The sequence below is a fragment of the Poecile atricapillus genome, chromosome Z (assembly GCF_030490865.1).
Source record: "Poecile atricapillus isolate bPoeAtr1 chromosome Z, bPoeAtr1.hap1, whole genome shotgun sequence".
Classification (NCBI taxonomy): Eukaryota; Metazoa; Chordata; class Aves; order Passeriformes; family Paridae; genus Poecile; species Poecile atricapillus.
This window is the reverse complement of record NC_081289.1, coordinates 40,107,872-40,123,697: the sequence shown is the minus strand read 5'-3', so window position 1 is coordinate 40,123,697 and position 15,826 is coordinate 40,107,872. Positions and strand designations below refer to the sequence as shown.

The following is a 15,826-nucleotide window of genomic DNA, read 5'->3' as shown; positions in this document are numbered from 1 at the left end:
TGTTTTATCTTTTTCTAAAACTGCTTTACACAACACATCTCTTAACTTACGCCACTCACTCAATTCATGTACTGTGTGCGGGTTGGAAAAACAACCCTTCGCGTGACCCCATGCTAGCAATCCCGGTACGTCTTTTCTAGGATTTATGTCTCTAACCCCCAGCTTATCTAATAACCCCAAAAATAAATTATATGCTGCTTGCCTGTCCATTTTTGTCGTCAGCGCTGTTGCACCTTTCCGGCTTCGGCAGCACGTATGGCTCAAGACCACCGATGTGATCCTTGAGGGTGCTTTCCCTTCGTCGTTTAGCACCGACCCGGGTGCATCGGGCCCCAACACTACTTCACCGACCGTGGCGCGTTCTCTCCCCCGCTTTCTTTTCAGGAGGGGGTCGACGTCGGGGTCACCATTTGTCGGAGAAGGGAGACGCAGACACCAGGTGGTCGTCAAGCAAATCTCGTTTATTGATCCTTACACTCGTGTTTAAATACATGATTTAATTAGCTCATACATATTGCAAAAGTATAGCTCATCATTGGTTATTCTGCTATCTATGACACTACGAAACATAGCTATTTGCCTCTGCATTCTTGCGATTACCAGACCGTCCCTGTTCCTTCTTTTTCGTTCTGTTTACCACATTCTTGTTCTCCTCCCCACATCTCAAGGGCAATCCGGCCTTGAGACTATCTCTGCACTAGTTATGTTTTATCTTTAGCAAGTTTGTACAGTCATGGCCTTTCTCGCCTAACCATTTTGCCACAAAAGTCTCCACAAACAGCCACATTCAGGCTTGTTGAGTTTGTTTTGTTGGGCTATTCAGAAAGAGTCATATAGGGTCCATTTAAATTAGTAAACTGCAGTTTTATTGTAGCCTTTATCTTTACTCCTGATTGCATTTTCTAATAGTTCAACTCAGAGAAAAACGAGATGTGTTATGCAGCTCCCTTAATTAGTGCCTCTGAGTACCAGCTAAAGGAGTGAGTATTAGATCAATACTTTGTATCACGCTTGATTAATAGTGGTATAGATTTACTGTTTTAATAAATGAGGCCTCATCTGAATTATTTTAGCAGATGCCATAGTAGCTTCTATTCACTGTCAGGCAAATTTTGGTTATGGTTCACTAGCAATTGATTTAGATATGGTTTCCTAGAGAAGTTGTTTGGTTTCTTTTGACATAAATACTCTCTCAATGGGCCAAAGTAGCTGTGCCTTTTTTAGAGAAAATGGAAAGTTACAATTATTTTGAGGTAGCCATCATTCATTCCATATGCTGCATGTCAGTCTCTATGTTCTGTGACATATCACGGCATTGGTATCTGCTTTATGTGGAGATAATGAATTTCAGCTAACATTTGTATGTGTTCATAACAAGCGGAATCAAAGCAATTCCTGCAACTAAGCACATTAAAAGTAAATTCTGCTTCTCTAGCGTGTATCACTTGTGTAGCTGATCTTGTTGCATACCTAAGGCAGTAAAGCAAATCATACAGCACATTGCAGGGAAGTGTTGGTGCTGTGACAGCATCTTGAAAGATAGAAATATCTGCTGAGAGTCGGGGAAGAAGTTGAAGACTCTTCAGCATGTACTAAAAACCAACCCTGTTTGATTGACAAGATCTGACTGCAAAGTGTTTAGTGCAGAGAGAGGGTCTTGGTCTAGTCACATCCCAGCAAAAATTTCCTAAATTATTTCTGGTACTTCTGACTAATTATAGCAGTAATTGTTTTATCCTGTAAACTCCATTAACTCTGTTCTTAGCCAAACCAAGAATAAACTGTCAGGAAGACCTGACTGGTTTCAAGGGAGTGACAGAGTTATTTTTAGCTAATACTTGTTAACTCATTGTATTTTTACCACATGGTCTTTGTCTCAGAGTTCAAGCTGGTCTCTGAAGTCAGCTTGGTATGGATGTATCTGCTGCAGTGCAGCTGCCAGGGGCTGCTGTGTAATGAGAGGGGAAGAGAACAATCTCTGAAATTTGTTTTGGGAGCATTAATTGAACTAGGTCTGAATTATGCTTCAAAAAATACTTGAGTTTGAGGTTAAACAAGAAGAGGAATTCATGAGTGGTGCTTGCTGAAGGCTTCTTTGCAACCTCAAGTACTGGAAACAGAGCTAAGAGCTGCAAATATGGCTTGAGGAATGTGTACTGGGAGCAGGGGAGAGTCTTTGTACAGCCTTAAAACCTGTGGAATTCTTTGGGGGCCTATCCTGTCATAGCAAGCATACATCCATTCCCTGGGACCTAATCTCATTTACATAGCCCTTTTTCTTTCCCACAGCTGCCTGATCAGCCCTAATCTCTGCCTGCAACTGTCCTCTCAAAACAAGCAGCTTTTTTTGACCCCTTACCCCAGAACCTGATTACTTTCCTTTCTGTGGGTCTGACAGGATCATGTCCAGAGAAGCTACAGTTACCAGGAACCAGTATGGGACACCAACAAGATGGGCTTCTGCTCATGAAAACATTTATCCAGCATGGGAACAAACTCAGATTCAGAGGCAGAGAGCGCTGAACAAAGGCAGGGTGATGGGTTTTGAGGGACAGAACCAGGGTTGAGTTCAGGGTCAGAGACCACTAGGAACACAAGGTAGAAACCCCAGGGGCTCAAACCCAATCAGAACTCCTGGGCCGCCCCCCACGAGGGGTCTGGGGTGGGACAACTTCATCCAGGCCTCACATGGCCCATCCCCGAAACCGAAAGGTCAAAATTCACACCTTACAGTCCTGCCTCCACTTTAACAATGCTTATCTCAAACTAAATCTTTGCCTCCTTGAGGCACCTCAACACTGCTACATTGGTTAAGGTAGAAAAAACAAGCCACTCTGAGAAGCTGATCTAAAGTCGCTGATCTAAACACCTTGACTTTCCTATAGCATTAGCAGAGGGTATACAAATGAAGGCATAAACCAACTTTTCTAGTTGTAAAAGGCTGCCTCATTAACATAAAGCAAGAAGTCTGCTATCACAGGCTGCTCACTGCTTTGCCTGCTGTTTTGACCATTGCTTCTCAGAAATGATGTAATTTTTGAGATTATTTGATTGCTGTTGACCAGGATTGTTGTCTAGAGGAGGTCTGGTCTTTGTCCATGTATGTTCTGTCTGCTGGAATGTTGTAATAGATTAGCTACTTCCTGTCTGGCTAGAAGTGTGTTTTCCTCTACCCAGGAATCAAGCAATAAATGACAGGAAGGACTGTGTTATGACTAAGGCAGAGGGACTGAAGAAACCTGGGATGCTGTTTCTGTTGTAGCCTTCCTAGGTGATCTTAGTAAAATCATTTAAATTGTTTCTGTCTTCCTCCTTTCTGCAAAATAGAGATAAGAGAATAGGTGAGGGTTTAAGAGAATTTCAGAGAATCTTTTTATTATAAATATGTTTATTGGGAATTGTCTTTAGAAAAGGAATATCCAGTTCTGTAGATACTCTGGCAAACATAATTTGGATTGTGTGTGTGTGTTTTGAACTTTGTGCTATCTGTATGAAGTTTCTAGCTTTTAAACACATATTTCACTTGGCTGACTGATATGCAAATTATAAACATTAGACCAGGCAAACAGGGAATGATGAAAAAGTATTGTGCATAATAATAAACTAACTCAATTTTAATTCTGCTCAAACATGCTCTCATAGATACCATCACCTGTTGACAACTTAATGAATAGAAATGCTGTTTCATTCTACCCCTCCCAACAAAAATCACCAAGAAAGAAAATAAATAACACTTATAGTAATTGAATCTTCTGAAATTGATGTCTATTAGCTCCTGAAATACATTCAAATTTCTGTACTTAATTTAACTCTGTGAATTACATACTTCTCAAAAATCATGGTTTCATGATGATGAAAAAAATGACATACCTTACTGCATAGCCTTAATTTTTAGCATTGAGATTATTCCTTTTCTTCTTGTATTACTCCTTTTTAAATAATTTTTCTTTCATTTGGGGAAGAAGAGGAAGGGAGAGATTGTGAACTACAGTTTGAAGGAGTTTTTTTAACAAGCATAGAGGGGTTTAGATTTGAGGTTTTCTTCTGCTTTCAGCAGAGGTGAGTAATTCAAATTAATATTAGTCTTTGCCTGTGTGGCAACTCTAAAACTGCGCTAGATAATTTAAGCCACATAATTACATTGAATTCAAACCATTCTTTGTAGGATGCTTCAAATGCTCTTGTGTGGAGTTGAATGTCACTTGAAGAGTCCTTAAATATTCTGCATGTGAGAAAACATAATAAGAAGCGGGCTTCACTTAAAACTGTCTTACTATCTGAATCTTTCAATGTTGGAGAGATTGAATGCTAATTGAATGCTAAATGTAGTTTTTAAAATGATCTTGTAAGCCAAAACTTGCTATTGTATTCATCAAAGAGCAGATATGCATTCCTCTCCTGTTTATATGGAAGTCCATAGCTGGTACAGATCATAGTGCCTCCATCAAGCCATTTTGGCATCTTAGAAAAATAAAATCCTTACATGGTCCTTATATAAAGTCAGTTCAATCCTGGGAGGGAAGGATGAGGTAATTATTCTTTGATAAAAGAGATCACAGGGCCTTTTTTACAGATGGTCCATTAGTTTTCTATGATAAAGCATTCTTTCTGTAGCTTCTGTGGTTTAACATGGATGCCAGTCATCCTAAGTTTTTAATTGTTGACTTCTAGCCTTGCAGTAGTTGCGCGGGAAATCTGTGACTTTACAAGAGTTAATTTTCTAGTTGTATGGGACACCTTGCCTAAAGCTTTTTTGACATGTCAGGGTTCAACATATATGTTTTTACTCAGCTATCAAGGAATTGCTGTTAAAGGACTCTGGGAAAGAATATCCTGAATACGTCGGTAGAGACACCAGTCCTTGATAGGTCCTGAAAAAATGAAAAAGCAGATATAGTTTTATGTGGAGGTCCATTGGTGCCAAGTTTCTCTGTGATTTATTCTAATCCACACACTTGACTGGTAAGGTAAAATAATGAATCCGTTATTAAGAATCCTAACTTTAAACTGTCTCTAAGAGTTAATGAGTATAGTCTAATTATTCATATATTGCACATGCACAGAAGCAGAGCTGATGCTAATCTGAGTTGCACATCTGTGTTCTGAAGAGCTGCGTTTTACCCCTTCAAAATTACCCAGACAAAAAGCTAGTCATGTTTTACACATTTCTAAGAAACAGATGAAACAGGGTGAGTTTTAAATCAGCAGCAAGTAAATCACCTCATTTCCATTGTTTCTGTAATGCAGACCAGTTTGCTGCCAGCTTGGATTTTCTAATTTTGATTTAAACACATGACTTATAATGTCTTTGTTGGGTGGTGGGACTAAAGGATTTATGGTGCCCTTGTATGTGGGACTCTCATCACTGTACGGCAACCCTGTCGTTTTTGTGACAGAATCTGTTTGACTGCTGCTGGATTTATGATAGAAATAATTCAGAACAGAGTAATAATTTTCCCTTGGCAATTACACTACCATTTGGTACTTTGTCCCTAAGGGGAAAATGAATGTGCTGGGATCTGTCCATAAGTTCAGTGGCTCAGTGAAAAGAACAAATCAAGGTCAGAATGCAGTTGAATACACACTGTTGTTTCATAATATAATCTAGATCTTCTGTTTTTATCTGATTCATTAAAAGCTCATGTAATTTAAAGATTATTTTTTGACTGCCATGAGGTTTATTTTGGGAATGCTTTGTGAGGGATATTTCATTACCATGTTCAGTACTTCCTTTTTCTTTTCATTGCCTCTTTGTAGCAATGGCCACTTTAGCAACTTCTTCAGTGTAAGCAGGATAGTACCTTGCTAAGCATTGGTGCTTATGATACTATATTATATGATATCATAAAGCACATAATACTTACATATAACTAATGGAAAATCTTTTTCCACCTCTGTCCTTTTATAAAAATGATAGATCACGTTTTCAATACAGTTCGTCAGCGGTCTCCTTCAGCATGAAAAACCTGCTGAACCAGGATGTTTGTCTAGAAGTAATTTGTCTAATAACTAAACCAGATATTTTTGCCCCTCCATGTTCCTGTTCTCCCATTCTCCCCTTCAGTTGGCAGGCAACTGTGAAATCAGGAACATAGATAATAAGACAAAACTCATGTGGGTGCTGTGTTTCTTAACACATACTCTCGTGTGTAGTGGTGGCTACAGAATGATTGACGTGGTGGTAAACTGATCAGTCAGGAGATTTACATAAAATTGATAAAGCAATGAAGCATCTCAAATGTGATCTTTTTGGTTAAATTTTGCTTTTGTAGTCATGTGTTTCAAAACTTAATAATGGGTAAAGTTGGCTTAGAGAGGGCTTGTAGGGGCTGTTTTAAGTCTAAGCTGCTTTCTGTATGACCCGTGATGTCGAATCAAAACTCTCTAATCTGAAATACTATAAAGAGGGATGTCTGCTTTTTGTAGTTTACACTGGAGATATGTAAACAGCAGATCATCTGATATATATCATGAAGTGGATCTGTTGGTACTCTGAATATTTACAGGGCAAAAGATCAGAGCTATGATATTCTCATCTCCTCTTGGCAGAGCAGTACTGGAATAGTAGTGTTCCTTGGTAGAGGCCTATATAAACAAAACAAATTTCTGTCAGGAACGGCACTGGTTCGAATCTGCTTTGGGTAGGGAGCCACTAGATGGATTCTTAAGGCTCTTTTAATTGCAGATACTCTAGATGAGATTTGTAAACTTTTTAACCCTGCCCTTGAGAAATGTTATACCTGAACATCAATAAGCTTTCAGCCACTGTTGATGTATCAACGCTGTTTGATTTAACTATTTTATCTGTTACAATACTTGCCAAAACTATCCCAGGTTCCTCTGCAGAGTTTTTTAAGGAGGAGATACATGCTTGCTAAGATTCTCAGGTGGCTACTGGAGACATACCTAGAGAAAACTGTGTCTCTTTCAGACTAGGCATAAGATTGGACATCACAGTATTTCGGTGGTGTTTATGCTTGTTACCTGGTTTCAGTATAGCTCATAAGCAGTTCTTCCCCTAGTGACAGACAATATTTCAATTTCTCTCCAAGATGGCTAGGCTAGAAAAGAACTTTGTCTCTTAGCCCTGACTCTCATGCATTTGGACTTTGACAGGCAATATGTGATAGTAATTTTGCTGGACTTAAGGATAACAATATGATTGATGGCTAAAAAGACACAAGAAAAATAAGGATTTCTGTCACTGACCTTCCAGTGACTTTCTTGAAAGAGAGAGTAATAAGTCAAGCTGCACGTGTAGAGTATGTATTAACTTACGCTTTGTAGTACCTTTGAGTAAATATTTCTAGGCAATTACACGACAGGGAAAATTATTTTACAGTCTTGCTTTTGATGAGAAGATTGCTGCTTTTAATTTTCTTATTATTGTTATAATAATTGTGAAACATTTCTGTTCAACATTTCCACGGATCCGTGTTTTCCCAAGAGTTCACAGAGATACTCAGAACAAACTCCTTCTATGTTCTGCCTTCTTTCCTCATTTTGGTTATTGTCCTACTACATAAATGCTTTTGCTGACCAGGTCCTATGTTACCATCTTTGAACCTAGTTCTTCCAGGCTAGTGAAGGAGAATCCTAGAATCATGCCAGTACCCTTTGTCTGGTTTGCCACTGTTCAAGTGAGCCCAGTGCATCTTGCTGAATGCAGAATTCCCTGGGAAAGAGGAGTCTTGGAAGTAACTTTTAGCACTGGACAAGCTTTTAGTGTAAACTAAGAGTGTGATTTTACTAAAATACAAAAGTTAAGAAACCAGTTGTGTTTTGTGAAGATGCAGAATGTCATAGTTATATAGTTCACCACACAATCATGCTGCTTTATTGAGGTTCTGTCTTCTGCTGACCTGCTTCTCATGGTAGTCATGCTACTTCCTGGGAAACTTCACACAGGTCCTAGATCTGTGATCTGGATTTTAGGACTTCTTACACATTTTATGGTTTATCTCTTTTATGGTTTAGGGTAAGAGTTTCTCCTTATATCCTACTTTCTCAACAATGAATGTAAAAAATTAGTAGCCTTAGTGTTTGGCCTTACCCTTACTAAAATATTTCCTTTTTTTTTTTCATGAATGAAAATACTCAAGGTATTAAAACTATAGTATACAGTTAATAATTTATAACATGCATGTTATATGCCACTTCTTATGCAAAAAGGTGAAACATTAAATGTACTGACTTATAAGTACAATAAATTGTACTTACATAATATATAATAATTAATATAATTAATAATTATATGAATACAGTAAATGTACTTACAGAAGCTATTTAATTCCAAATAGTCTCGGAGGGCAGTGTATTTGGAGTAAAAAAGTTCATAAACGTGGCTTAGCAAGTAGGGTACAAGGGTAGAGGTATCATGGTTTTCTGTGGGCATCCATGAAATAAAATAGTGTAAAATATTAAGAAAATTCTGCCAAGGTAATGTTCCTGAAGCATTTATGCTTTCTTCAGGAAAGTTGCTGTCTTAACTGCCAGTGTAAGAGGATTTGAGATATGTCTGTGCTTAAGTTCTCTCAGAGGTTCACCTTAGCATCTTTACTACCCAGCACATGCTGACAGAAGAGTTTAATTGTAGCAGCCATAACCACTTTTCCTCTAAACCATGATCTGAAGTGATGAATTTGTTGTCACTTATATAATAATGACAAGAATCTCCCTTCAGCCCCAAGTATCCTTCATTTGCCTTCATCCCCAAGAATCTCCCTTCATCCCCATCCCAATTCTTCGGATGGATTGGTTGATGTGTGGTTGAGGGGCTGATTCTGATGATACTGGACGTAAGCTCTTCTAGGGTCATACCCAGAAAAAGAATAAGGGTCGGGAGTAAACAGGGAAAAAAATCTAACTTTACCACAACCTGTTTTTGTAAGTTGCACAATACTCTTAGGGAAACAATAGGAAAAGTGAGAGTCGGGGTGAGACAGGCATAATTGCATAGTCTGATAAATTTGGAAGTTAAAAGCAGTGAGTGATGAGAGCAACAGCTGTTGTGAACAGGATGAGTGAGTATCATCATCTAAGAATCATGATTTTGAAACTCACCAGGAAACTCTGAGCCCAGGAATAAGAGATCGATCTCTTGAGTTCGCTTCTTATGTGTCTTTATGGAGAAATTAAGCTTAAAAAGAAATAATCTGTTTTGCAGTGTTGATTTCCTTTTTGCACTTAATATAAATAGATTTAAGTTCAAAACATGAACTTAAATGTCCATTAGTTCAGCTATAATAAACATTAATCTGTTTATTCCTTAAGCAGCATGTTTCTTAGAGTTATTCCTCTTGCTCCTAACTCCACACTTTTTCATGTCAATCAAATTATCAGTAAAAATAATCACAAATTCTTTTAGAAACTAATTACGTATATGCAACTTAAAGCAGTTTACCTCTTTGCTAACTTTATCTCCAAGATTTTTAACTGCAGTCAGTCCAGCAAGCTTCTGGCTCCATTAATTAGGTTTAGAATTATTTACGAAGTATTAAGACGTAGAACTCAATGATATTCTGCTGCCTCTCAAACAAGACCTATAAAATGGAGTAACATTCTGTCTTCAGATGCATTGGACTTTGTCCACTGCCTACTCTAAAAGCTTTACCACTTTAATTTCATATCTGCTCAGTTCCTCAGTTGGCACAGTGGGCTCCCCAAGAGATCTTGTTTTTACTACTGGGGTATGTGCTAGAACCAGGTTGAATACAAAGCTGATAAAATGTGGACAAAAATTACATGAAGCAGACTGGAGGGTGGCATAGATACTTTTGAAATCTGTTACATGAACTCACTTCTTTCCTGAGAACATGAAGGGAACAGAGTGTAATTCTTCCAATAGAGAGTGTAAAAAATGAAGGCTTGCAAGATGTGATGCACGTTGCAAGGAAGCAAACTATTTCAAGCAGCAAGGCAATTTTTACATGTTATTACAGCAGAGATAAAAATTTATATTAACATGTATGCAATGGTTAATTTCTGTACTAATGTGTGTAATTTTATTTGTTTGCTATATATTTGCATTTCTTCCACATTGATGGAAATTAAAGGAACATTTGCAATGAAAGGAGAAAAACTAGTCTATAAATCTATATCATACTGTAGCTTATTAAATTGAACTGTGTGGAATCTACATTGCTGATTTGAACTGTTTAATGAAAAGAGAACCATTATCTCCTCTCTAGGTAGATAGTTAACTCCTTTTGATTTAAACAACTGCATTGGGAGAAGAGTAGACAATGTGTTTCTGGAAAGTTCACACCCACAGGGTTGCACTTTGTTTCTGCAGTCTGGATAGTTAAGAAAAAGTGCTGTTCTGAAAAAGAAAGTGAAAGCAAAAGCTAAAGCTTGGCATCTTCTCTATTTGTTTTTTAAAGTAATTTTCAAATGCTTGTGTCTGTATTGCATTTTACGTGTAATGCTATTATTTCAGAACCCGTCCTGTACCCCCCTACGCTTTTTCTCATGCAGGGGGAGGTCTTGGGACAAAATTTTAGCTGGTTGATTTATAAACACCTAAAAAAAATCCATAATTTACGTGCAAAGTGCTGGAACATCCTGAACCAAAGTGATGTCACTGGATAAGTCCTTCCAAGGTGGCTTAAGGTGGATAGAAGACAAGGCAGTTCTAAAGGAGAGAGAAAAGAATGTGGAGAATAACTGTAAAACTAAAGCTTCTTCTTCAGCACTAGTTCCTTTCAATTGCTGATGGTCAGTAGAAATGTTTTCTCAAGCAAAATGCCCTCAGTTGTTGATTTTATGGATTCAACTTTCTATCTTACAAATCAACAAAGCAACACCTTCCTTTTGTTTTGGGTATTTTTATTTTTTTTTCCTTAAAGGCAGTTACTTTTTCATTCATGTCTTTCATAGCCACAGGAATCTGTTCAAAGTAGGGATAGCTTGTCTGATTTTCTTTCATGTATGTTCATACCTCATTTCATCAAGCCAGTATGCTTCTATGTGTTGGGAGAGACTGCAAGTTGCTGGTTGTGTATAAGGTTGATTTTTATGTCATTTAAGTGGGATGTTTTTCTGAATTTTAATTTCATTTTGGAAAAATAGGAAGTTGTTTATGCCCCATTGTGAATATCTTCTGAAAACCAATTTAATACTAACTTTTTTTATTGTGCAGAGCTGGTTATTTGCCTCAGAATATTCCTTTGGAGATTATGAAGTATCTTTCAGAGGAAAAAGATTTCCTGCCTTGGCATGCTGCCAGCCGAGCTCTTTATCCTCTAGATAAATTGCTGGACCGTACAGAAAACTACAATATCTTCAATGTAAGAGATAGTCTTTCTCTCTTTCTTCCTCTAGTTCTTCCTTTCTTTCCCTCACTCTCTCCATCTGTCTGTTCTTCTTGCCTTTCTTCCTTTCGTGTCTTACTCTCTCATATTATTGCCAAGGTTTGAACTGTTCCCCAGTCAGATACTGTAAATGACCTAGGGATATTAACTTCCTTCCTAATTACTCTTCATTTAAACATAGCAATTATCAAGCTTTGGTTCATTTGCATTTGAACAGTGATAACTGTTGTTTGAGGCATATATGACCAGGGGAAGGAAAGGTAATTATCCCTCATGTAAAATGTTATGACAAATAAAGTATTTCACTTAAAAGAGTCAAAGTATTCTATTTCCAGATTTTTTCTTCTTAGGAGCCCCACAGTGATACTTAGGTGGGTGCCCGAGATCAGCAAGAACAGCAAATATAGGCACAACTGAACCTGCAACTAAAGCAAAGATTTGTAGTCATTATTTCATCCCAAAATCCATGGTGAATTCAATGCAGTTACCTTAATTAACAAGAATTAGATCACCGTTGAGTCAAAAGCCCATTCATAATTGTGTCCAAAGGGATAGCAGTAATAGCTTGCAAAAGATAATTAAGATAGACATGGCAAATATTTTAACATTTACCTGTAGCTGCACTGAAGCATGGTTTATGAAGTACACAGGATTTCGCTGGAGCCAGTGACAATTACAAACTCTTGGGGTTTTTATTCACTATGAATTTTATGTAGTCTACATATTTTCAACAGCCAGCATATGGTAACTTTATGTAATGTTGTAAAGCCTTCAAATAAAGGAGGTTTTTAAAGCCTGAAATGCCTAAGGATGCTTTTTTCTTCTTAAATGTATATTTGTTTGTATGTATGTGACCACAGACACCATGCTCAGAGGAGAAAGTTAGAAGTCACTGTATGTATATATGTAGAAGTTAATACATATATTGATATATAGATACACACACATACACGTATACACAGTTACCTGATGACATGGAAAATTATTTTTGTAGAACATATACCAAGGCCTACATGCAAACCATAATGTAAAATGCAGTTGAAATAATTTGCATATTTAGCCTGCTGTTAACTACAAAGAAAAATTCTTAGGAGTCTGCCATTGCTATTTCACTTTTAAACATGGTTGTGTAAGGAAAACACAATTTTAATAAATAAAACCAGTAAAATTCACAACTGGGTGATGTTTTATCACTACTGATGGGAGTTTTGAAAGCTGAGGTGATAGCAGAGGAAATAAAAAGTCTTTTTAGTCGAAGAATAACGTATCTGGTAGAGAAAGCTGCAGTATGAATCTTCTTTTGTGTTGACATATATACATGCCTATGCATCTGTAATAATAAAATAGATGCTCTCCTATGCAGTTCTGCATATCTCAGTTCTATTTTTCAAATTGGTGAATTCCACTGGAAGAAGATTACAATGACAGTGGTTTTCTTCAAAACTGGTCAGAATATGTAAATGTATCCTCTGTGTAAAAAGTAGAAGTCAGTAAAATATAACTTGTGCTTATTTTGTTCCTTAAGCACACCAGGAGCCTAAACTTAAAGCACAGTGTCATTAAGTGTACAAAGCTTATTTGCAGCCACATTGTTATATATTCTGAAGTTAATTGACTGTACTCACATAATGTCTTTGCCATGGCTATGGATATTAAAACAGTGTTCTTTTAAAAGTGAACATGCACAGTTTAGTCAAGATTGGCCGCAAAGTAGAAATTAAGCTATTGACACCCTTGTAATTTTTCAGCTGTGCATTGTGAGTTCAAAGTAGCATGTAATAAAATTTTGAAATTCATGGATTTTATAACAATATATTATCTTATACTAGGCATCTAATCAAGATTGCTTCTTACTATAGCCGTGAAGGAGGATAATAAGTGGATAAGTAGCTTTGCTAAAGCTTTGGAACTGGACTTTATTTGAGGGTACAAAGAGAAGACTGAACCTTACTAGTCAGCAGTATTTCAATTTTAAGTAAAATAAATGATTTTTAACGTTAAATATACTTTTCTTTTTCTCCTCAGGAGTATATATTAAGACAAGTGGCATCAATGTATCTGAAGCTTGGATGGCCAACAAACAATTTAAACAAATCACTTGTTCAAGCATCATACCAACATGAGTACTGTTATATTTGCTTTTTAATTATTTATTTGTGAAATATAATTACATAAATGCACCCTCCTAAGATTTAATCATGTTTAGCATAAATCAGTCATAATTCCTTAGCTCGGTCACCCTTCCATTTTTTCCTTTCTGGGTTGCAGGGAGAGCAGAAAGATGCTGTGAGATTAATTTTTCTTCCTTAAGTTAGGAGAACATGGTTTACTAAGCCCTAACTTAATATCTGACTCCACTGGATTTCTAAGAACTTGCACCACATGTGACTACAGAGGTTGGGAAGAGTGCCTAAGTGTAAATGGGGTCTGGTTTTGATCCATCACCTTTCTGTAGTTGTTGCAGGCATTAAACTGACACTGAGATTTGTAAAGCCAGATTCTCTTTGATATGTTGCCCAACTACTGTTTGCTGTCATTGTTATAAGAATAGTTTTTTGTAAACATTGAAAGACATTTATTAATGCAGCTTTATTGCTTTTTTTAATTTGGACAGAGAGTTGCGTCGGGAAGTCATCATGTTGGCCTGCAGCTTCGGGAACAAACACTGTCACCAGCAGGCTGCAACGTTAATCTCTGACTGGATTTCTAGCAATAGGAACCGGTAAGTGGAGCTGAAATGTGTATCTCACGTTTCTCCTACTGAGAGGCAGTACAGCTCTTCCTTTCCTGCCTGCCCTGTCTGCTGTGCCCTGTTTTGCAAAGGTTTTTTTTTTTACAGGAGGAAGAAGAGGCTGCTGGCTGTCATTTAAAAATGTCTGTGGGGCTTCAGAATGAATTATTTGACTTTGCATATGAGTTGGTGGAGGGGATCTGCCCACTCCTGATAAATTACTGTTGGATATTTCTATGCTAGAAGATGAGAAGATGGGTTTTAAGGATGGATTTAAAGAAAGAAAGATGAGTGAACACCATCTTGTCAGATATTCATGAAACCTGTGTTGGGGTAAGAGAGCAGAAGGTGCTAAACATTTAAAGTAGTGAGAGAGGTTAGAGACAGAAGGACTGAGAAGTAAGGAAGGAGATGTGTTGAAAATTAATGTAATTCAGGAATACATGGAAAAGCTCATGTAGGGTTTCAGAGAGCAGATAATATTAGAGCTGATGCCTTGAGCATTAGCAGCACTGTAGTGGTTTGACAGCAAATATGTTAAATTCGGCTGTCAAGACACAGGTTTATTCAGCTGAGGCAAAGGGACATGGGACATGGATAGTGTATGAAGTTTATCTTTTAAAGGAAAGCATCTAAGAAATATGAAATTTCAAATATTTAAGTATGTAGTGATCTATGGACAATGAGATGAGTGTAGAGTATATGTTAGGACCACAACTTCTTTAGAAAGAATAGTGGATTTTCTGATTATGTGAAATATTTGTACTGTACACATTTGTACATGGCATGATATTTTGGTTTAAAAGAGAATATTTTACTTTCAAATACAAAAGAAGAAGATAAGAGAAAAAGTCTCTCATTTTTAGTTCCAGTCTTGTATTAGCTCAGCAAAACGATCAGATCTCTGTAGCCATACAAGCAAGCAGTATTTTTCAGAGAGTTCTTGGACTTGTTGGTGTTTGTTTGCAATTAATTTATCTCTGTCTGTCTTTGTAATCTTTAAAAATCCTTTACAGGCATACCCAGTTACATAAGTATCCAAGGGTGTTTTAAAACCAGCCATGAAGGGAAATTATTTTCCTATATGGCTTTGAAACTTCTGGGAAAAAAAATAGCTTGAAACTATGACTATGTAGCTTTAAGTAAGATGTGTGTGAGGTGGAGGGTTTTCTTGTGTAAGGTGATACCAGATATATTTACTATGAAATACATACCCCAGGGTTTTATATGAATTCTTATCATAAGCAGCAACAATCAGTATGAAGCTATTCAAAGAGGCAATTAAAGAGAAAGAATCACTGAAAACAGTCTGCAAAAGTAATTTACTTAGATATTCATTTGCAAAATTAGTTAATCAAACCTAGCATTACCTATTAGCATGCACAGCAGTAGATTATTCAGTGTTAAAAAAGCTGTCACCCTGCAAAGCTACCTGCCTTTGTCTTTCCGATAGGATTAAGAAAGGAGGCATCAGAAAAGAAAAAACATAACAAAACATGAGCTTATTGCTCTGCTAACAGTAGCAAGAGAGAAAAAGAATAAATTTAAGGAGCTGTCTAAAGATTCATCTTAGCCTTTCAATGGGGCCATTTTGGTAGCAGAAGATTGTGGTTGCCAGCATATGATGAGTATTATGATAAAAGCACCACAGCAGGGCAGAGGAGAATAGCTACTAAGTTAAAGCAATATGTTTCTCAAAGGAACTGCACAGTTTTGAAAAATGGCTGCAGCAAATAATGTAATTACAGAATAGAGATTGACAGACAGCTGATAAATAGGGGAA

The 15,826-nt window shown here is 37.1% G+C and overlaps 1 protein-coding gene across 1 annotated transcript in view; it reads left to right on the top strand.

Annotated features, from left to right (window-relative positions):
- Window positions 1-15,826, top strand: part of LOC131572753 (thyrotropin-releasing hormone-degrading ectoenzyme-like) — a 209,869-nt gene that overhangs the window by 173,372 nt on the left and 20,671 nt on the right. Inside the window, exons 13-15 of the mRNA XM_058826073.1 lie at window positions 11,141-11,288; window positions 13,338-13,435; window positions 13,927-14,034. Coding sequence (XP_058682056.1) covers window positions 11,141-11,288; window positions 13,338-13,435; window positions 13,927-14,034 — 354 coding nt within the window. The remainder of the gene's footprint in view (window positions 1-11,140; window positions 11,289-13,337; window positions 13,436-13,926; window positions 14,035-15,826) is intronic.